This window comes from Prionailurus viverrinus, chromosome A1 (genome assembly GCF_022837055.1).
Source record: "Prionailurus viverrinus isolate Anna chromosome A1, UM_Priviv_1.0, whole genome shotgun sequence".
Lineage (NCBI taxonomy): Eukaryota > Metazoa > Chordata > Mammalia > Carnivora > Felidae > Prionailurus > Prionailurus viverrinus.
The window spans coordinates 7,576,072-7,597,794 of NC_062561.1; the positions used below are offsets into that span (position 1 = coordinate 7,576,072).

A 21,723-nucleotide genomic window follows, 5' to 3' on the forward strand; every position below is an offset into this window, starting at 1 on the left:
TTGAATACACTGGATTAGTCAGAGTCTCAGGCCCGGCCTGTGGCGCTTGTATCCTGGGGCAGAAAGCCCTCTGTCAGGCCAAAGATTTCTTGTGTGTGTCAGTAAAGCCCCCAAGTTACCTTGGCTAAAGTGAGGCAGGCGTCTAGCCCCAGGCCCGAGGGGCCCACTGTTGCCGTAGGGTCCTAGAGCGCAGGAACTGAGTCATCAAGCTGCCTTTGTTGTGTGCACCTGATGCTCCCACTTCCAGAAAGGCGTCTGGCCCAGGCCCAGGCAAAGGAGGCCTTGGTCTACAGGGATGCTGGTAGCCGCAGCTCACTTCCCTGGCACCCCAACCTAGCCCGGCCACCAGCTTCTGGCCTCCGTTCGCCCTTACCACTAGCGGAAAACACCTGCAAGGTGGCAAAGGGATTGAAGTACCTGGGGCGGCCAGGGTGGCTTCTGTCTGTGGGACTGCGGCCTGACCACGCTTGCTTTTTATGAAAAGGTTTTATGAAAAGGTTTTCTTGCTGCTGCTGCTGCTGCTGCTGCTGCCGCTTACCTGGACAGGGGTGGGGGGGGGGGGGTCACTAATGGACGTTCCAGTCTTCAAAGGGCCAAACTCTGCCTTCCTTTCTCACCCTATCCGCATGGAAGAAGAGGGGTACGGCTTGTTTCTCTCCTCTGCCAACCGAAACTTAGGTTCGCTGGGGTCGGGTAGACCTTCCAGTGTGTGGGGCTGAGAGAGAGGGAATACGATGAGCCCGTCCTGCACGAGTGGAATTTTGGCCCTCAGTGTAGACAGCTGTCCGGTCTGCGGGGGGGGGGGGGGCGCTCTGGAGCCCCAGGGTTCAGAAGCTCCCCGGAATAGCTTACTCTGGCCAGAAAGATTTCCCTGGGCACCGATTTTTCTCCATCACCTGCTTTGTCAGCCCTCTGCGGGGAGGGTTTCTCACGTTCACCTCGGGCTAGAATGTCTAGCACTGCTCAGTCAGTGCTATTAAATTATTATTTATTTTATTATTAACTTTGTAATGACCGACGGGTCTCCCGTGGCAGCCTGAGGGTCTGACCAGTCAGCTCTCAAGGGCCGACCTCTGGGAGAGTCGGGGAGGCCGCCTGCCCCTGACTTTTGGGCCCATCCAGCCTGGAGACGCCCCCACTCCCAACCCTCTCTCAGGGGCGACCGTGCCAGCTACTCCGCCTGCCCCCACGGGGCGCCTTCCCAACGTCGGCCCATCACGGGGCTCCCTCCTGCCCACCTTCCCCCACACGCGGCCTCCCCGGCACCAAGGCCCCGCACCAGTGTTTTGCCTTCCTGGCTCCAGCTTCCAGTAGGCGCCCCAGAGTGAGAAAACGCCTTCCGCTCGCCTGTAAATGTCGGGTGCGGCAAATGAGGTGGGAGAAGAAGAAAACAAACAGACACACCGCTGCGGAATAAAAGATTCCTTTTTCCGCCCGTTTTTGCCTTGCGGCTCGGGCTTAGCAGGAGAGGATGAGGAGCCAACAAGAGCTGGACCGTCGCTTTGGAATCCACAAAGGCCGGTGGCGTCCAAAGGGCTGCAAAGGGAGGGTAGACTCGAAGCAGTGAGCGGGCTAAATCGCGGCGAAGCGCGACCCCCTACAGATATTTTGGCAAAGCGTGCGCGGGTGGGCGGCTGGGTGGGTGCACAAAGGGGCTCATTACTCGCCCGATGGCTCCGCCGCTGCCCTCCCTCCGTGCGCGTGTGGACGCCGCTCCCGGCCCGCGCCCGCCGCCCGCCGCGGCCGGTCCCGACGTGCGCCCGGGGTCCCGGGCTACGGTCCGGCGAGGCCGGCGGCGCCGAGGAGGTCGGCGAGGCGCAGGCGGCCGATCTTCTTCACCTCGCCCAGGGCGGTGCGCAGCTCCTCGGCGGGCGGGCGCTGCAGCCGGCGCGCCAGCTCCCCCGGCACCGCCGCCCGGTCGCTGAGACGCGCGGCGAGCACGAAGGGGAAGCCGAAGCGCGCGCGGTACTGAGCGTTGAGCTCCGCCAGCCGGAGCCGCTCGGCCGCGTCCAGGCTCATCAGGCCCGCGCCCCTCTGCTCCCGCCGCGACTCCGCAGTGAGCGTGCCCTGCTGCAGCTCGCGGCCCGCCAGGTCCGGGTGGCAGCGCAGGATGCCCTCTTGGCCTGCGGGGAAGCACAGACACGCAGCGGGGACGCGTCAGCGCGCGGCGGAGACGGCGGAGAGGGCGCACGGGGCTGCCGGCCGGCCTCCCGCCCCGCCCGAAGGGGGGCTCGGGGGAGGGCGGGGAGGGGGGGGAGACGCAGGGCAACGAGGGGTGTCCCGGATTGCGGGGGCGCCCACCGCCGCAGCCCCTCGAACACGTCCCGAACCTTGCGCCCCTCGGTGCCAGCTCCTTCGGCCTGGGCCCGGACCCAGGGGCGGGGCGGGAAGTGACAGGCTTGTCCTTTGAGACCTTGGGGCAAGAAGAGCGGAGGGGAGAGGCCTCCGAGGCTCGGAATTTACGACTTGCTCGGGAGGGAGCAGGGACGCGATAAGGAGCCCGAGCGTTTCGTATCTTTTCAAAGTCCTTTGCTCTCGAGGGGGCTTTGATGTCGGAGAGGGCCGGACGCGGGGGCCTGAAGACTTCCTGCAAAAGCCACCGAATGGGTTTCGTTCCGTTCCGAAGGAGAAGGGCGGGGAGGGCCCAACGGGGATAACACCCATGGGGCTCGGCAAATAAACGTCCAGGATTTTGTGATCCTAAGTGTGAGGTTGGGGCGTCTGGAATGAAGCATCCAGAGAAACTTAGAGATGATTAACTGCAAAGAAACTCATTTCCAGCCGGATTTCCACAGCCTTTTGAATGAAAGTGGCTCTCCTCCTTTTAGGAAAATAACGCCCCCTTCCCACCCCACCCCCTCCCCTCCACCCACCGCCCCCCCCCCCAGCCCACCCGCCGTCTGAGGCTCATTCCCTTTCTCCAAATATAGATCCTAAAGACAGCGCAGAGAACAACTTGGAGTTTTCTTGCAAGATAGCTTCTCATAATCTCCGAGGCTTAAAACTGGAGCCCCCTGGTGTAATGCCTGAGCTTTTAAATCCTAATCCGGGGAGTTTCCGTGAGCCCTGACCAACCATTTTTGCTTAGCTCTCTCAAGCCAGAATTCAAATGCTCAAGGCTGGGCAAGATTTCCGATATGGTAAGCAGCCAGCCATAATCTGTAGGAGGAGGGTAGTGACACCTAACTTGCCGAGTCGTTATGAGGATTGGAGACAATTAATTCATCCCCCCCCCCCCAACGCAGCGCCTAATGCTAGCAAACATCCAAGAAACAGCCGTTGTTATTAGTCGTAGTAAACATTGTAACTGGACTGTGGGGCCGAAGCATCTGACTCTGGCGCTGAGATGAGTCAGGAGCTCTGTTGGAGAGGGAGATCATTGAAAACTCGCTTTAAATCCGGCATAAAACCTCCCCTTACTCAAACCTTACGGTTTCTGCCCAATTAAAGGATGGTTGGGATTGCACCATCCAACTCACAGACCAGGGTCCAGGTCGGGAGAACCGGACCATCTGCTTTGAAGAGAGGATTCCGTGGAGGCTCAGAACGGATTAGGGGACCTGCCCAAGGTCACTTGGCTAGTAGCTCAAATACCAGGCGACTTGGGGGGCATTGGCCGTCCCTACAAGGTTAAAGGGCGTTTTAAACGAAAGTCGTGTCACCTGTAATTCCATCTCTACGACGACACCACTATTTTAGGCCCCTTCTCATGGGTCCTGTCCCGGGGCACTGCAAATGCTAGGTGCTTCTTTTCCCCGGTCCGGGTGGGGGCGAAAATGAAGGTGTTAAATTCCCTACCTACACTGATCCCCGCCCCAGGCCCTGGAGGCTGTGCCCAGCGACCATCCACCACTCCGAATCCGAATTCCCTCCGCACCCACCCAGCCCTGGCCCCCAGCAAACGGCAGGCTGGGGAGGGGAAATAGAGTCCTGAGCGTCTCTACAGGTCCTGACCCAGAGAGCTCTCCCTGGCGCCCCCTCCTTGCATATTCAGGCTTTCAAAGCAGCCTTTAGGCGAGGGGGACCGTGACCCAGTCTTCTGACCGACCCCCGTCTTGACTTCCTTTCCCCTCTATTTCTTATTCTCTAGAGGCCCAGCTCAAGCTTGGGGGAAAGTAGTTATTGGCGGGGAGCGTCGGCGTGGGGCTAGCGTCCGTCCCCATACAGCCCCCGAGCGGACTCCCCTAGGGACCGCGGAGCAGAGACTGGAGGCCGCGCAGCGGGGCCGGTCCCACGCGCGCCACACCTGCCCCTTTGCTCCTCGCTCTTGCTCCTCGCTTCTCACCCCCCTGGGTTGTCTCCCCTCTTGAAAACACCTCTGGGGTTAATGTTTGCCTAGGACTGAACCTGTGTTTTACACTGTTTGTGGGGAAGGTAGGGGGAAGAGAAGAGAAGGGAGGCCCAGAGAAGGGCAGGGCAAAGAGAAGAAGAAAACACAGGCACGCGCACACACATGCACACACGCACGCACACCTGCGACACATATACACAGCTGCAGATTAGAGAGAAAAAAAAGGTGCAAGGGGGCCAGTAGAGGCTGGTAGCTCAGAAAAAACAAAACAAAACAAAACAAAACAAAAAACAAAAAAACAACAGAACGTGATCCGGTCCAGCCCAGGACTCCACCTTTTCTGCCCCCCACCACTGACCCCTGGAGTACTATCCGGGATGACGCTGACCCAGGGGCTGCGCACTCACCAGGTCAGTCGATTGTCCTGCGGTTGGCCGGACCATTTCAATGCTGCCTGTTTTCTTCAGTCTTTCCTGAAATCCTACGGCCTGTGCCACTGGCATGGCACGCGCAGGGATGTGGGGGTACATGTGTCTTATTTGCTGTGACCACAAGTCATCAATCTTTGCATCTAGGAGAGTTCCTGGCACAAAGCGGACACTCTTTGTTTCAATAGGAGAGCAGAGCAGGCAATTGGCTTAGAACCCATTACAGGCTACCAGGGTCCCTACATCGGTACCAACTAGTGTGTTCTCCTGCCGGTACAATGGATCATCTATTCCTTCTGGTGTGTGTGTGTGTGTGTGTGTGTGTGTTGATGTTTATTTTTGAGAGAGAGAGAGAAGGCACATGCACAAGGGAGGGGCAGAGAGAAAGGAAGACAGAGGATCAGAACCACACTCTGTGCTGACAGCAGAGAGCCCGATGTGGGGCTGGAACTCAAGAAGATAATGACCTGAGCCAGAGTTGGAGGCTTCAGGTAGGTCGCTTAACCAACTGAGCCACCCAGGCGCCCCCCCCCCCATCTGTTGTGTTCTTTTTTTTTTTTAATTTTTTTTTCCCAACGTTTATTTATTTTTGGGACAGAGAGAGACAGAGCAGGAACGGGCGAGGGGCAGAGAGAGAGGGAGACACAGAATCGGAAACAGGCTCCAGGCTCTGAGCCATCAGCCCAGAGCCCGACGCGGGGCTCGAACTCCCGGACCGCGAGATCGTGACCTGGCTGAAGTCGGACGCTGAACCGACTGCGCCACCCAGGCGCCCCCCCCCCCATCATCTGTTGTGTTCTTGAAGCCGGTCCTCTTTTCATATCAAGACTGTGATTTCAAACATCCATTTCTTCCCCCCTCACTCCCGGCACTGCCTTATCCTCAGCAACCACGAACGCGCCTTAGAGTCACTCGTCCCACCAACAAAGTTAAACTCTCCCTTGATTCCCTATTGCCCTCTAGCTTCTCCCTATATCTCTGCTCCTCCTTACAGCAAACACCTCAAAGGGGTTCTCACCTCCTATTCCAGGTTCACTCTATCAAGCTTTCAGTCCCACCCGCCATCCGCCAACCAATCTGCGCTCATCAAGGTCACAGATGATGGCCATCTTGCCCAAACCCAGCGGCCTGTGCTCCTGTCTTCTTCCTCAGCCTCTTGAGAGAATGTCATATGGTTGTTCCTCTGTCCTTCTTAAAAGATTATCACCACTTGCCTACTTTTGTCATTGGTTCCTGTTCTGCCAGATCACTAACACTGAAGTACCCCAGGACTCAGTACTTACTTCTCTTCCCCTCTGTATTTGCACAAATGCCCAGGTGTTCTCACTGGGTCTCATGGCTTTAAATGCCATCAGTTTGTGTGTGTGTGTGTGTGTGTGTGTGTGTGTGTGTTTATGACACCTGGATCCAAAAAGTCTCAGGTTCCTTTTCTAAGACGGCCTTCTCCTGGAGCTTAGACTGCTTTCTTCTCATCTTTTGGTTTTCGGGACTCCAGTGTCACTTCCTAAGAAAGACCTATTTTATTACACATTTTCTTCTAATACTTTTTTAGAATGTGAAGTTATCTCATTTACTTATGTTAATCCAGTCTCTCTCTACTAGAATGTAAACTCGTTGAAGGTAGGCACTTGTCTTGTCCACAATGCCTGGGACAACTCCTGGGGCACAGTGGGCGCTTGACCAACACATCACTTTCGGGAAGGAGTGCCATATATATCTTTTGATTGAACACATTTGAACAGCCTCTTCTAAATACCTGATAGCCTGCATTTCAGGGAATTATTAGTATCTTTTTTATTCATTCAACAACTATGTTCTGAAAGACGTATTAAATAATAAATTATGGCATTATTGCAATTCTGAAATGTCACAAGGAGATGCACTTTTTATCTTTGATTTTAACACAAATTAGTACTGAATTGGGGTGTGTGTGTGTGTGTGTGTGTGTGTGTGTTTCAACTGTCTTCCCTTTATTTTCTCCACGCCCCTTGGCTGGAAATCAGGAACTGATGGGCTTGAAAGGGTGCTTGGCCAATTAGTGCTGGAACTGAATATTAATCCTGGACTGCCACCTACTGACCAATAATCATCATGGTGCAACCGGAGTGGATTGTCAACCTTGGTTTACTCTACAAACAAGATTTTGTTTTCTGCGAACTGTGGAGGATTTTCTTAGATCGTGTATAAAACAAATGCTTGACCAGGTAGATCACCCTATCCCGAACTTTCTTTTAAGGCCTCTTTTCGTTATGGGATTAAAAGACTCTATTACATTCCCAACTCTGCAGATTAAAGCTAGACTATGCAGTAAATCCCGTTTCATTTGCTTATTGAAATAACCCAACATAGGATCTGGGACATCAAGCGTTAATATGAATTGAATAAATTAGTGAATGAATAAAAGGACTCCCTAGAAACTCTTTTTAGACTGTTCTGATTCTCTAAAAAATGCTTCAAAAGCTGTTGGGTCGACCATCAAGGTTTGAATCCCGGTTCTGCCACTTTCTAGCTGTGTGTTCTTGATCAAGTTATTTATCCTTTCTGTTCCTCTGTTTTCTCATCTGTAAGATGGGTATGATAATGATAAGGCTTGTTTTATAAGATTATCGTAAGGATTAAATGAGTTAACAGATGGAAACTGTTTACAAAAGTGCCTGAAATACACCAAAAGTAAAGGTTAAATGCATTTTCGCTATTATTTTCATCGCTCACATTGCCTATCCAACATCATGGAGGCGGTTAGATACAAAGTAACCACCCTTATAGCTTTGAAGCCCTGCTCCCAGCTGCCTAAGAGAATGTGGACACTGGCATAGGACTGAGAAGCAGGATCCACATAAGGAGGTCCCTCCAAAGAACAGTGTCTGATGCAGAAGGGAGCAAACACCCCAGTGACCCCAGCTCCCTCTGTCATTTTGTCCCATGGACCTGTCACTGAAGTCGCTCCAGGTGAAATGTGTGGGGAAAGGGTACCAGGATCCATCACCTTTCAAAATCATCTTATGATCTCATCTTCTGAATCGTTTCATGCATTCGATATTAAGTCCCTATTCACTGAGCGATGTAGGATTCTGACACCGACCAGAATACGGAGCTCCCACCGAGTTAGGAGAGGGATCAAATACAAGCCTCAGGAGGGAGGGGGTGAATGCCAATCCCCATATCCCACTTTGCTCAGGACTGTGATTGGATTTGACCTTAACCAGACCTTAACTAACCTTAACGAGAACCTCTGCTCAAACTGATTGGAGTGACTGCTGATGAGAGAGAAGACAGAAATAGGGAAATTTTAATTTTATTATCTAAGTTCTTGGCACGGCAAGCCCTAAATAAATGTTGAATAACTGGATAAACCAGTGAATACTGGGTTTAAATTATCCACGCAATTCTTTCCCTCCCCAGCCCTACCACCCCTTAGGTATTGAGACAGATCATGGAATTTGTCTCCTTTATTTTTTTTTAACATGCTAGAAAAAAATGCCATTCATAAGGCATTCACACCCTTTAAAAATTATTTCCCCTCTGGCCTAGAAGCCTTCCATCTGACCTGCCTTTTCCTGTCAGACATTTAGAACACGGGCTCTGGTAGCTTCTTACTGTTTCCAGCTTGCTCTGCAGGCTGTATGCTGACAAGGGGGGCCTCTCGGCTCATCGAGCTGGGACTGACCATCCTGTGAGTCATCGGTCACAAGGCTCTGGTGTCCTTCGGCCCCACGAATGCCCGAGCCCAGTGGCAGAGCCGAGCGAGGCCCCGAGAAGGGGGTGACTGTCCACATTTCTGTCAGTTTCATTTTATAACACGATCCTCTCCTCTTGTTGGATGTGCCCCAAATCAATTAAAACGAGTCCCTTGTTTGGGGGACGTTCGGAAACCACCCCGGATGTCAGACTCTGGACGGATGGGCAAGACTGTCCGTTGGCCTCATTATGGAGGAGAAGACCGTGGCGGTCCTCCTCTCCCCCCGCCCCCCCCAGGCCTCTGTGGGAGCCCCTCTGTGAAGGCAGCCCTTGCCTCTCGCCTCCCTTCAGGCTTTTCTGAAGATACCCGAACAGCCCCGGAAGCAGCCCTGACTCTAACCCTCGGTCTCTGAATCCCTGTGAGGCCCTGTGTCACTCTGAGTCACTTGCGGTAAGCCTAAACCTCCACCCTCCTCACCCCACACCCGCAAGGGTCTCCTTGTCTCTCTCTAGCCAGAGGAAATCAACAATTTCTCTCCCTTTCGCCGGAGGAATTCCTTCAGATTTTTGTCTTTTCCTCTTCGCTCCCTTAGGGAGTTGCTGATCTGAGTGAGTCTCCTGTCCTCGGTGGTCCAGTCCAAACTGGCCCTTTCTGGTAAAAATGTCAGCCATTTGCTCTTTCCCCTGGGCTCCTGAGATATTCTGATACCGTGCTGTCTCCTCTCTTGCATACAGGACATTCCCAGAGCCAACACACTTGGCTAAGAGAGGGTGGGCCCTCAGCCTGACCTTTGGCCTCTGTGGGGCTGCGAGGCCCGAGGAGAACAGTGCCTGTTCCTCTTCCGTCGTGACCTCGTGGCTTTAATATTTAACAACCCCTTTACCCGAGCCGACGTACCTCGCCAATTCTACCTCCGGCCCGACACCTCGCAAGCGTCTGACCCTCATTGACCGAGTCTAAGGAGATCGAGCCTTACGATAAAAATACCAATCAATACGTCAGTGATAAGCAACTAGGCTAAAATATCTCAAACCATCCGGGTAAATACGCTTGAAAGCCCTTCGCACAGACTCTCGGCGTCTAATGCCGAAGCCTTACCTGACCGTGGAAGGGCGTCAATAAAGGCAAAAAAGTGCTTCTCTAAGTCTTCCGAGTTGGAGAACGGGCGCTGGGACCACACAGCAGCCGCAATCAGAGGGCATCTCTCAACGACATTCCCGAACACATCCACAAATTCTCCAAAGTCCATGGAGTTGACCTTCTCCATGTCCATTGCTCGCGTTCAGCTGGACGAAGCAGAACGTCAGCTCCCCTCTCGGCGACTGAGCGACGCTCGGCCCGCTCACCCGCTTCTATTTGCCGAACACACAAGCTTTTTTCCTGGTTGTGTGCGTGTGTGTGTGTGTGTGTGTTTTATGCAACACCCGCTTGGCGTGTTTTGAATGCTTCTGGGAGCAGTGGGTCCAGAGTACTCGGGTGATGGACAAACACAGGCTTCAGGCTCCAGTCCAGGGAGCGGAGGGTTCTTAGGGGAGGAATGTTTCCAGCCACTCTGCTCCCACAAAGCCAGGAGGGACCCGATTTCACTGTGGGCCTTCAAGCCAGAGAGACTCTCGGTGTCATGAACATTTTAACGCCAACGTCATCCCGGGAAGCTCCCTCTGGTAACTCAGAGACTGGTCGCAAGTCAACCCGCTTGGAGTTTGATTTCCCCTCTGTTGCCGCTGTGGGGTCAGGTAGTGCGCTTTATGTGCTTTCCCTGTATTTCGGATACCTAAGACATCAGGTGCTTTATAAATGCTCTTGAAACGGGATGTGGTCTCAAAGCAAGAACGCTGCCCCATTCTCAACTGTCCCTCAAACACCATTACGTGCTGTCTTCTTCCTGAGAATATATGCTTATCTGAAATCACTTTGCTTCTTATATTTACTTATTTGCATATCACCTCTCAGCTCTGACCAATGCCAAGAGCCTGGAGACCGCGTGTCTTGCGTGCTTCTGGGTCCCGGGTGCCTAGAACCGTGCCCACGGTAGGCGCACAATAAACACCACGGGGTGAATTCGTTGACCCAATGACCACATGGATCGAATTTCTCACCCGGATATCCTTCATGGGTACTCAAAATGAAAACTACCGTGGAAGATAAAGTCAAAGAAAAGGAGGGGAGGGGCTCCTGGGTGGCTCAGTCGGTTAAGCGTCCAACTTCGGCTCAGGTCACGATCTTACGGTTCCTGAGTTCGAGCCCCGCCTTGGGCTCTGTGCTGCCGGCTCGGAGCCTGGAGCCCGCTTGGGATTCTGTGTCTCCCTCTCCCTCTGCCCCTCCCCTGCTCCCACTCTGTCTCTCTCTCTCTCTTTCAAAAATAAAATAAAACATTAAAAAAAGAAAAAAAGAGTTGGATGCTCAAGCAACTGAGCCACCCAGGCGCCTCAAAAACTTGCTTTGCAAGGAAGTAAATCCAGCACCCGAAGTACCACCGTTGCTGGCTTGTCTTCAAATGTGAACGAGGAGATATGAGATTAACACTTAACGTATAACATGCTTGTGTGTACGTGAAAGCACATTGAATCCTGTGGTGGATGAGTTTCAGGCAGTAGAACGCAGCGTGGAGAACACGGACCCAGGAGGGTTTTGACCCTGGTTCCGCCATTACAGTCAGACGTTTGTCAAGTTACGGAACCTTCTGTTTTTCAGCTTGTCTGTAAAATGGTGACAATGACGTGTTCACCTGGTGGCAGCACTACGTAGCTGTTGGCTACTATTTTCTGTGTCGAATCTCTCCACTGGACCAACCGCAGAGTTTTCTCCTCTTTCCTTCCCGCCCTTAGAGTCTTTTGCTTGTCCGTGCAGGCTTTGCGGTGGGCCCAGCCAACAGGCCAATAGCCATTTCTTCTCCCTCCGCCACCCACCCACCCACCCCCCACCAGCCTCGGTTCATCGTGGTGTGACCTGTGAAGCACCTGCAATGTTCAAATCAGAGTGTGGGGAAAGGGAGGAGGAGTCTGGCTGGATCCCGACCCTGGTCTGTCCAGGCTCCTTCGCCTCATTACCACCCTCATCCCCAGACGCTGGGAAAAGCGGGTAGAGCAGAAGTAGACAAAGAAGGGCATTCTGGTTCCATCGCTCCTTGTCGCCCCCCCCCCCTTTTATATGACCTCTTATCATTTCCTGCTCTTACCTCTGCACATCAAGGGTCTCCCCGCCCCCAAAGGAGCCCCTGTCTGGGGCTTGGAGCCTGGGGGTTCTCGGCTGCTCACAGAACCACATCTCAATTTGCAAATGGAAACCCTTCCGCTCACAGCGATGCCAAGAGGCATGGTGGGAAAGACCTACCTATTGATATTACCACCATTCTGGCACGGGGCTGGAAACCGAAGCTTTTATTTTGCTGTATCTATCGCATAATAATGGAACTCCCAATAACCTACCGACGTAGGAACCTTCAAGACGCAAAAAGTTCAGGAATTAAACAGTCACGGACACGGAAACAATGTTGATGACAACAACAAAATACAAATTACCAGCGTGGAACCAGCAGCTCGTGCCACTGGGCTTAACTCAGCACCTTGGGCTCCACTTCTGCTGACTCTCAACCAATCAAACCAACCAGAAACATGGAAGGCGGTGAGCAAGTAAGGCAACTTTCATCCGGGGAAAAAGCTGAGTTATTGAGTAGTTCAATATAAATAAGAGAATTGTGTGGTATACGAATTATGTATCAGTAAAGTTTTTTTTTTTTTTTTTGAGAGAGAGCACAAGTGAGGGAGAGGGGCAGAGAGAGAGAGAGAGAGAGTGTGCTAAACAGGCTTCACACTCAGCATGGAGCCCAACACGGAGCTGGAACCCCCAACCCTGGGATCATGACTTGAGCCAAAATCGAGAGTTGGCGCTCAACCAACTGAGTCATCCAGAACCTCCTCAATAAAGCTTTTTTTTTTTTTAATTTTTTTTTTCAACGTTTATTATTTATTTTTGGGACAGAGAGAGACAGAGCATGAACGGGGGAGGGGCAGAGAGAGAGGGAGACACAGAATCGGAAACAGGCTCCAGGCTCTGAGCCATCAGCCCAGAGCCCGACGCGGGGCTCGAACTCCCGGACCGCGAGATCGTGACCTGGCTGAAGTCGGACGCTTAACCGACTGCGCCACCCAGGTGCCCCAATAAAGCTTTTTAAAAAAAGTTATAGAGGTGTGCCTGGGTGGCTCAGTCAGTTAAGCGTCCAGCTCTTGGTTTCGGCTCAGGGCGTGATCTCAGGATATGTGAGCCCAAGCCCTTGGGTCGGCCTCTGGGCTGATGACACAGAGCCTGCTCAGGATGTTCTCTCTCCCTCTCTCTCTGCCCTTCTGCTGGAGCGCTCTCTCTCTCTCTCTCTCTCTCTCAAAATAAATAAATAACCTTTAAAAATTAAATAGATAAAAAATAAAGAGTTAAATTATATAAAGATGTAGCCTCATAAGTTAACAGCACCAGATGGCATTCTTGCCTTCCGGTTGCTGAATATATCATATTTGACTTCACTATAGTTTTTCTCTTAAGAGACTTTTACCAGAACACGGAAAAAGTTCTTAAACGGGCATACAGTTTTGTTTCATTTTTGTAGCTGAAACGTTCACACGTCAGCTCCCTCCCACCAGCAGCCCTTAACTTTTCGTGAGTGGAGCTGACGCGAAGTGTTTTGTCAAGAAGATACTGGAAAGACAGATTGCTTTTCTTTCACAGACGTTTTTAATTTGAGGCACATTGGGAGTCAGAACTCATCTCATCTTGCTGTTCCCAGACGGCTTTCATAAGCTGAGGACTGAGCCAAAGCAACAGGCCCTGGCAGGAGCCCAGACCCCCGGTGTGGCTGTGAGATGGGTGAGTACTTAGTACTTGCTTTGTGTCTAAGAAAGTGACTTAACCTGCTTTCTTCTTTTTTTAAAAAATTTTTAAATGTTTATTTGCATTTGGGGGGCGGGGAGGGGCAGAGAGCGAGGGAGACAGAGGATCTGATCGGGCTCTGCGCTGACAGCCGAGACCCTGACGCGGGGCTGGAACCCACGAACCGTGAGACCGTGACCTGAGCTGAAGTCAGATGCTTGACCCACTGAGCCCCTCCACCGGGCGCCCCAGCGACTTAACCTTCTTCAAGCGCCTTGGTGTCACCAGCTGTTCAGCTGCCACGAAGCAACTCCAACCCCACGTTTTACTAAATGGGACGATACATGTGACGCCTTTAGCACAGCTGCGGGACGGAGTGTATTATCGACAAATGGTAATATAAAGAGTTCATCGCAGCGAACCTTGAGGACGTTACAGGCTAGGTGCGATAAACCAGTTACAAAACGACCCATCCTGGGTGATTCCACTCATATCAGGTGCCTAGAGGAGTCAAGATCACAGAAGCAGAATGTAGGAAGGTGGTCGCCGGGGGGTGGAGGTAGAGGGGGTAGGGAGTTAATGGTTAATGGGGATGGTTTCCGTTTGCGGAGATGAAAACGTTCCATCTGGAGACGGTGGTGGTGGTGATTTGCACAACAGCGTCAATGTGCTGAATGCCATTGAACTCCACACTGAGGAATGGTTGCAGGGGGTAGGTTGTACATGCACATGCATGTGTGTTATATGTGTTTTGCTACCAAAAAAAAAATTCATCCATGCCTTTCCTGCCTCAGTAAGATAATGTGGAATGTAATACACATTGGACTCCTACGAGCTGAAAAGATAGAGTGTTTTTAGGTGATAACCGCCCCCCACACCATTTTCTTTTTTTCTGTTGCTGATGGTAATGGCATAGACAGAAACAAATGTGAAGGCTGATATGTCATTTATTTTTGACAAAATGATAGGGGAATGGCCAAGGAGTCCGGATAAGCGTGTTCCTGAGAAAGTCCTTCGAGAAGACCTGAGGAGAGAGAAGGAAGATCAGGAAGAAACACAAGTGGTGGGTGAAGGAGGGACACAAGGCGGCTAATCGAAGGGCTGGAACTTCAATAGGAGGTCATCCAGGACATCTTCCCTGGCTGTATTTTTTACTCCGAAAGATCTCTGGGAAACAGATTCTTTGTTTTCAGTAGGAGGCCAGTCCAGGCTCAGGCAGCACTCAGCACAGAAGACGCTCCGAGAAGAGTCAGTTCAGAAGTCAGTCTCCTGGGCAGATAAACGTGCTGCGTAGAAGTGAATGTTAAAAACCAGGTCCTACAGGGGCACCTGGGTGGCTCAGTCGGTTAAGCGCGGAACTCTTGATTTCCACTCAAATCATGAGACTGAGATCGAGTCCCACATCTGGCTCCGTGCTGTGCGTGGAGGCTGCTTGGGATTTCTCTCCCTCCCTCGTGTGCAAACCCTCTCTCTCTCTCAAAAAAAAAAATTAAAAAAATGAAGGGTCTGGGGCATCTGGGTGAATCAGTCGGTTGAGCATTAGGTTCAGGTCATGGTGTCACGGTTCGTAAGTTCAAGCCCCGCATGGGGCGTGCTGCTGTCAGCACAGAGCTCGCTTCAGATCCTTTGTCCCACCCCCCTCTCTCTGCACCTCCCCCCACCCCCATCTCGAAACTAAACGTTAGAAGATATTGGTGTTCGGAAAAAACGTCCCATAACGAAGCTGACATAGACTGCTCTGTTAATGTCCGGAATGTGATGAATAATGCACATAAAGCGCACAATCGTTAGCAGAGTCAACTCTGAAATAACTGAATATTGAATAAATGACCTTAAGTGGTCTGCGCAGAGGGTTGTTCTTCCCTCTCACCAACAGATCGGCCTTTTCTTTATCCTGTTGGTTACAATGTGCCTTTCCAAAGGCAGGGTAGGGTGTAGGAGTGAAGTCAAGCCCTGTGATTGAGATTAAGGGAAAAAACAGTAGTCCTGGGGCGCCACCTACTGGTCGGATGGAAAGGGCTGTGCACCCAGGAGCAGAACCCGTCTCTAAGATCCGTGCTTTTGAGTTGTGTTCTTAGCCGTGTTAACAATGCGTAGTTTGGGGCGCCTGACCAGCCCAGTCGGTAGAGCATGCAACTCTGGATCTCAGGGTTGTGAATTTGAGCCCCACGTTGGATGTAGAGATTACTTAAAAATAAAATCTCTTTTAAAAACGTGTAGTTATGTCAGAGACAAACGACCGAACTCAAACCAGATCTGGATTTGATAGAGTCTGATTTTGTTTCCTCCAACAAGGGTTTTATTATTTTTTTTTTTTATTTATTTTTGGGACAGAGAGAGACAGAGCATGAACGGGGGAGGGGCAGAGAGAGAGGGAGACACAGAATCGGAAACAGGCTCCAGGCTCTGAGCCATGAGCCCAGAGCCTGACGCGGGGCTCGAACTCCCGGACCGCGAGATCGTGACCTGGCTGAGGTCGGACGCTTAACCGACTGCGCCACCCAGGCGCCCCCCAACAAGGGTTTTAAATACCTTCCTTCCTCAGAGAATGTCGCCTTTTATTTTTTATTTTTATTTTTAATACTTACTCAGTTTTCAGAGAGAGAGAGAGAGAGAGAGAGAGACAGAGCGTGAGTGCGGGAGGGGCAGAGAGAGAGGGACACAGAATCCCAAGCAGGCTCCAGGCTCTGAGCCATCAGCACAGAGCCCGACGCGGGGCTCGAACCCACAAACCGCCAGATCATGACCTGAGTCAAAGTCGGACGCCTAACCGACCGAGCCATCAGGTGCCTGGAGAATGTTGCCTTTTAAATACTATATTTGATACATATAGAAGTTATGTTATAAAGAAAAATAATATTAACGCCCATGAGCCCATTACCCCACCCAGCCCCGAAGCCCCAAATATCATCAGTGTGAAAATGAATAAATGGTGGTAATTGTATATTCACGTTGCACATCAGTGAAATACAAGCCCTTAAGATCCATGTAACAGCATGAGTGAACCTGAGACGTATGAACTGGGTTTTTTTTCTTTTTCAAGAAAGCAGGAACTGGAAGTCTACGTAGGGCATGGAGCCATTTCTAGAAAGCTCACGAGCAGGAGAATATTCATTTGCAAGGAAATTAAATTCTTCAGTGCCTTGGGTACTACAGCAGCAAGGGGGGTGCCGTGTGGGATCCCACATACAAACGTGCTTGTTGGTTCCCATCCACAGCGAAGTCACGTTCAGAATGGATGTGGGTCTGACTGAAATCGGTTTGGCCGCAGGTGTATGTGCCAAGGGTCTTGGAGGCCGACTTGGGTTCACAGCATCCGAAGGGGATTTCTGGAAAAGAGACAGTGGCTCCCAGGCTCAGGAAGGCCAGAGAGCAAGGCTTGGGCAAGAAGAGGGGCCAGAGCAGCTCCAGGGATCTAGGAAGTGGGGACTGCTTATCACTCTCGGTCGGAGACGGCTGTTGCTGAGAATTGTGAGTTCCCACTCCCTTTCTCTTTTTCTTTTTTATTTCAAAAAATACTGTTTTTTTTTTTTAACATTTATTCATTTTTCAGAGACAGAGAAAGAGCACGAGTGGAGGAGGGCAGAAAAAGAGGGACACACAGAATCCGAAGCAGGCTCCAGGCTCTGAGCTGTCAGCACAGAGCCCGACGCGGGGCTCGAACCCACGAACTGTGAGATCATCATCACCTGAGCCGAAGTCGGACACATAACCAATTGAGCCACCCAGGCACCCCCCGACCCCCCAACTCCCTTTTTCATCCTTGCCTGAATCCAGGTCGGGCACTAACTTCCAGAACGAAAGAGGAAGTTTATCAGCCAGGCTTGAGTCAAGGACCCTCCTTGGCTAGAAGGCACCACCCCCTGCCCCCACTGAAGTCCCACCCCACTGCCTACACACCATAGGGACAAGTAATGTATCAAATCACAGTGCTGCTACTGAAAGAAATGGGAATAGATACCGGATGGCCAAAGAAACACATGATCACTATAACGGCATCTTTAAAAATAATATATACAACAAAAGATTAAAAATACGATTACCCTTTGATCCGGCAATCCCACTTCTTTACAAAAGAAAACAAAAATATGCCAAAGAATCGGAAGCAGGTTCTCAAAGAGGTATTTGCACACCCGTGTTCATAGCACCATTATTCACAAAACGCAAGAGCGGGAGCAAACTAAATGTCCATCAATGGATAAGTGAATCACTAAATGTATACACATACTGTGAAATGTTATTCAGCATTAAAAAGAACGGAAATACGTACTGTCACATGTCACAACACGGATGAACCTTGAGGACATTGTGCCAAGTGAGATAAGTCAGTCACAAAACGACACATATTGTATAATTCCACTTATATGAGGTAGTAAAATTCATAGAAACAAAGTAGAATGATGGTTGCCGGGGCTCGGAGAAAGGGAAAGGGGGAATTATTATTGTTTAATGGGGACAGAGTTTCAGATTTACAAGATAAAAAATTATGGAGATTGGTTTCACAACAATGTGAATGTACTTAACGATACTGAACTTTACACTTAAAAACGGTTAAGATGAGGGGCACCTGGGTGGCTCAGTCAGTTAATCCTTCAACTTCAGCTCTGGTCACCATCTTGTGTGTTCGTGGGTTCAAGCCCCGCGTCGGGCTCTATGCTGACAGCTCAGAGCCTGGAGCCTGCTTCGGATTCTCTCTCTCTTTCTCTCTCTGCCCCTCCCCCACTTGTATGTATGTGCACTTTCTCTCTCTCTCTCTCAAAAATAAATAAACATTAACAATTTTTTTTATGTTTTGTGTTATGTGTTGTGTTATCACAATTAAAAATAAATAAATACGATAAATAAAATAATAATAGAACCCAAGAGTGACCACAAGATAAGTGTTAACAAGGGCTTGGAGATCACAGGTTACTAAGTTAACTTTCCAATTCTCCAGGAGAAAAAGGGTATCATTTTAGTACCTACCTCATAAGGCAGTTACGAAGATTTAATGAGATGATACATACGTTTCTTAACACTTACCTCACCACAGGTGCTTCACAAACATGTATAGTTGGGAAAATATTGACACGTAGTTAAGAACCAAAATACATTTGACAATGTGGCTGGTGTGGTTCCGTGTTATGTAAAGAAACAAAGAATTCAGTGGGTTGAGTGTATTTGTGTAAGTATGTGTAAGTAATGCACGTATATTTAAACAAGAAGGTGGGAGAAATATATCTGAAACTTTAACAGCATTTCCCCTGAAGGAACATTTTGGGGTTTGGGTTGGGCACATAAAGGGAAAGTTTCACTTATACTATAAGTGAAAAGACAAAATTATCTGAATTCTTAACACCAAGCATATTTGATGCTTTAACTTGAGTAGGTAAAACAAAAATCAAATACAGATATTTCTTGTGTCCTGACTGTATACACAAGTGGGAATTAGCCATACAACTTAGAATAAATCATATCTACTTTCACGCTTCTAAAAATCCAAGTGAAGAGACATGATCCTTGCAATGAGAGAACTGGTCTCTGCTGAGCTCATGGGCAGAGGGAGACAAGGTTACAGGAGAACAGATGGAAAGATGCAGTATTGTTGGCTATGAAGATGGGGGCAGGGGGCCACCAGCCAAGGAATTCTAGCAGCCCGTAGAAGCCGGAACCAGTGAGGACACAGATTCTCCACTAGAGCCTCCAGAAAGGAACATAACCCTGATGACACCTTGATTTTAGCCCAGAAGGACATTTGTCGAACTGCTTACCTATAGAACTGAAAGATAATACATTTTTGTTGCTTGAAAGAAATCCAAGTGAAAAGAAAGGATGTTCACGTTAAGGGCCAGTTGGATGATATGGACAAGAAGCTTGTAGATTTCAGCAGAGGAAGCCATCACTCATGATGGCTGGTGGAGCTGACAAAGACCTAAAGTATAAGACAGAGCTCAGGTCTAGCAACAAAGCAAGGGCTTAACGAGGAATAAACATCCCAGGAGGGGCCATGTTCCAGTAAACCCACAGGAAGTTGAAAATATCATAAGTTGAAATGTATTTAATAGACCCAACCTACCGAACATCACAGCTTAGCCTGGCCCACCTCAAATGTGCTCAGAATACTGATGTCAGCCTCCGGTTGGGCAAAATCATCTACACCCAGCCTATTTTATAATAAAGTGTTGGATCTCTCATGTCACAGACTGAATACCGTACCCAGAGTAAACACCAGAATGCCAGCCAGGGTGTTGCTTGTTTACCCTGTGATCCCACGGCAGACTGGGAGCTTCTACTGTCCAGCATCATGAAAGAGGGTAATATCGCTAACCCAGGAAAAGATCGAAATTCAAAATTCAAAGGACCGTCTCTACTGAACGTGTATCCCTTTTGCGCCGTCGTAAAGTTGAAAAATAGTAAGTTGAACCACTATAAGTTGGGGACCATCTGTGTATGTGTATATTTATGACATGCATATATTATGTATGTCATCCATCTAATTCTTACAGCAACCCTGTGAGAGAGATTCCATCCATCATTATCTCTTCTTCCAGAACGGGAAACTGGGGCCTAACGAAGTTCAGTTACTTGCCCAACGTTGCATGGCGAAGAGTGGTGGACAGAGAAGTCCGGCCTAGCGGGACTGGCTTCAGGGCTCTTATCTTAACCGAGGCACTGGAAGGGAGGACGAGAGAAGGCAGACCTTCACCAAGAACCACACTGGAATGTAAGGACAGGGGCAAGTCCAAGTTTATAAGCCTGTGGGAGGGAGGGAGCTGAGCTTCAAAGGACGAGGGAGGCTGAATCAATGGAGTGCTGCAGAAAAGCAAGCCTTCGCCAGCTGTTTGGTTCCTGGTCTGGGGGCAGGAGTCACAGATCCTTTTAAGGATCCAACAAGAGGACGGACCTTCTCAGTAGGAAAAAAAAAAAAAAAAAACAGAACATTGCACACAATTTCATTAGGTTCCTCCCCTCCAGTTCAGTCTTGCCCTAAATAGACCATGCAAACAATTCAATCACAAACAACTCTATAGAAGAAATTTTATTTTCATTCATAAAATATATCACTAAATAGCTGGAAAAGTTACATATTGTTTTAAAACATAGATTTAAAAAAATCATATCAGCTTCTCCTTAGCAAAATGCTTTTGTTTTATGTATTTACAAGAATATACTATAGTTCAGGTACACAATTTTCACTGAAGCCAGACTGAGAAGGCCTTTGGATGTGGGTAGATGCTCCAATAAAGTTAATTACCAGCTCTTCCTGCCTTGTGCAAAGGATGATGTGATTTTTACAAAAGTTCCTTTGAAAACAAGAGTAAATACAGAGAGCTTCTAGAGAAAAGTCCAGCAAAGCAGCAGTTGAGAATATACTTTCTTTTAGTGATGAGATTAATCCTGTTTTGGTAATCTATAGCCTGTTTAAGCTGGGGGTTGAAGGGAGGAAGTCCTTAAGACTAAGTCGTTTCTCTAGGAATCTTCGACAGGAGCCTGTGGAGTGAGTAAACCCGATTCCACCTCTCTGCTGTAAGGCTGCCTGTTTTGGTAGACGGACGGACGGTCGGAAACATGGCCATCCGTGTTCTGATACATCTGAACGTGGGAAAAAAGACACAACACTGGTTACCATCCGATGATGACGTACATGTCACGGGGCTTTATTGCAAATTACTTGCCATTACTATACACAAGCCTTAGAGAATAATCTTAAGAGGATATTAATTGACAAAGCAGATTTGGTCCTTTTATTCACGGAGAAATCAAGTCGAGCATTTTATTCCATTATTATTTCTAATCTTGGCTACAAAATCTCGATCTAGAAATCCTAAAGCTGCGCGGTAAAACCGTAAAAGAGAAAGGCCACTAAGAGAGACCTGTTCATTATGCAATTAATACGGGGGACTGATGCTTGAGTTTCACTTGGGTGACTTTAGAGTGCTTTTCCAAAATGAAAGCAGTTCTACTTTTTGTCTGATGATAAAGTTAATGCACATTCATAGAGATAACGTAAGCCATATAGGAAGATGTATAGAAAACAAGCTAAACTCATCAGAGGTGGCCACCATTATAGTCTGCTGTGCATACACAATTGTGTATCCGTAGGCTGAGAGTGTAGATTCTGGTTTCAATCCTTATTCTGAGTTGCTAATATGTTGTCCGGATGTTACGTGCGTTATATATTTTCCCTGTTGACGGAATGGGAGCACATTTATCTTTTTAACAGCAGCCTAGCATTCCATAGTACTGATGTACCATCATTAAACTTTTTTATCAACGTTTATTTATTTTTTTGGGGACAGAGAGAGACAGAGCATGAACGGGGGAGGGGCAGAGAGAGAGGGAGACACAGAATCGGAAACAGGCTCCAGGCTCTGAGCCATCAGCCCAGAGCCTGCCGCGGGGCTCGAACTCACGGACCGCGAGATCGTGACCTGGCTGAAGTCGGACGCTTAACCGACTGTGCCACCCAGGCGCCCCAAACTTTT

At 49.6% G+C, this 21,723-nt stretch overlaps 2 protein-coding genes across 3 annotated transcripts in view; both read right to left on the reverse strand.

Annotated features, from left to right (window-relative positions):
• Positions 1-1,773: 1,773 nt before the first annotated feature.
• Positions 1,774-9,671, reverse strand: URAD (ureidoimidazoline (2-oxo-4-hydroxy-4-carboxy-5-) decarboxylase). Its single transcript, XM_047852518.1, has 2 exons — positions 9,497-9,671; positions 1,774-2,123 (listed from the first exon to the last, which is right to left on the reverse strand). Exons 1-2 carry the CDS (start codon positions 9,669-9,671, stop codon positions 1,774-1,776), a joined length of 525 nt encoding a protein of 174 aa, XP_047708474.1.
• Positions 9,672-20,297: 10,626 nt separating this feature from the next.
• FLT3 (fms related receptor tyrosine kinase 3) overlaps positions 20,298-21,723 on the reverse strand; it is a 126,124-nt gene continuing 124,698 nt past the window's right edge. For both annotated transcript variants that reach the window (XM_047876134.1, XM_047876125.1), the window contains exon 24: positions 20,298-20,830. In XM_047876134.1, coding sequence (XP_047732090.1) covers positions 20,708-20,830 — 123 coding nt within the window. In that variant the 3' untranslated portion in view covers positions 20,298-20,707. The remainder of the gene's footprint in view (positions 20,831-21,723) is intronic.

Bases quoted from the DNA above. Each gene is read 5' to 3' on its own strand.
- URAD (XM_047852518.1), bottom strand. From the start codon at position 9,671: ATGGACATGGAGAAGGTCAACTCCATGGACTTTGGAGAATTTGTGGAT. The intron at 2,124-9,496 runs GTAAGGCTTCGG...GCTTCCCCGCAG, and splicing joins TGACGCCCTTCCACGGTCAG to GCCAAGAGGGCATCCTGCGC.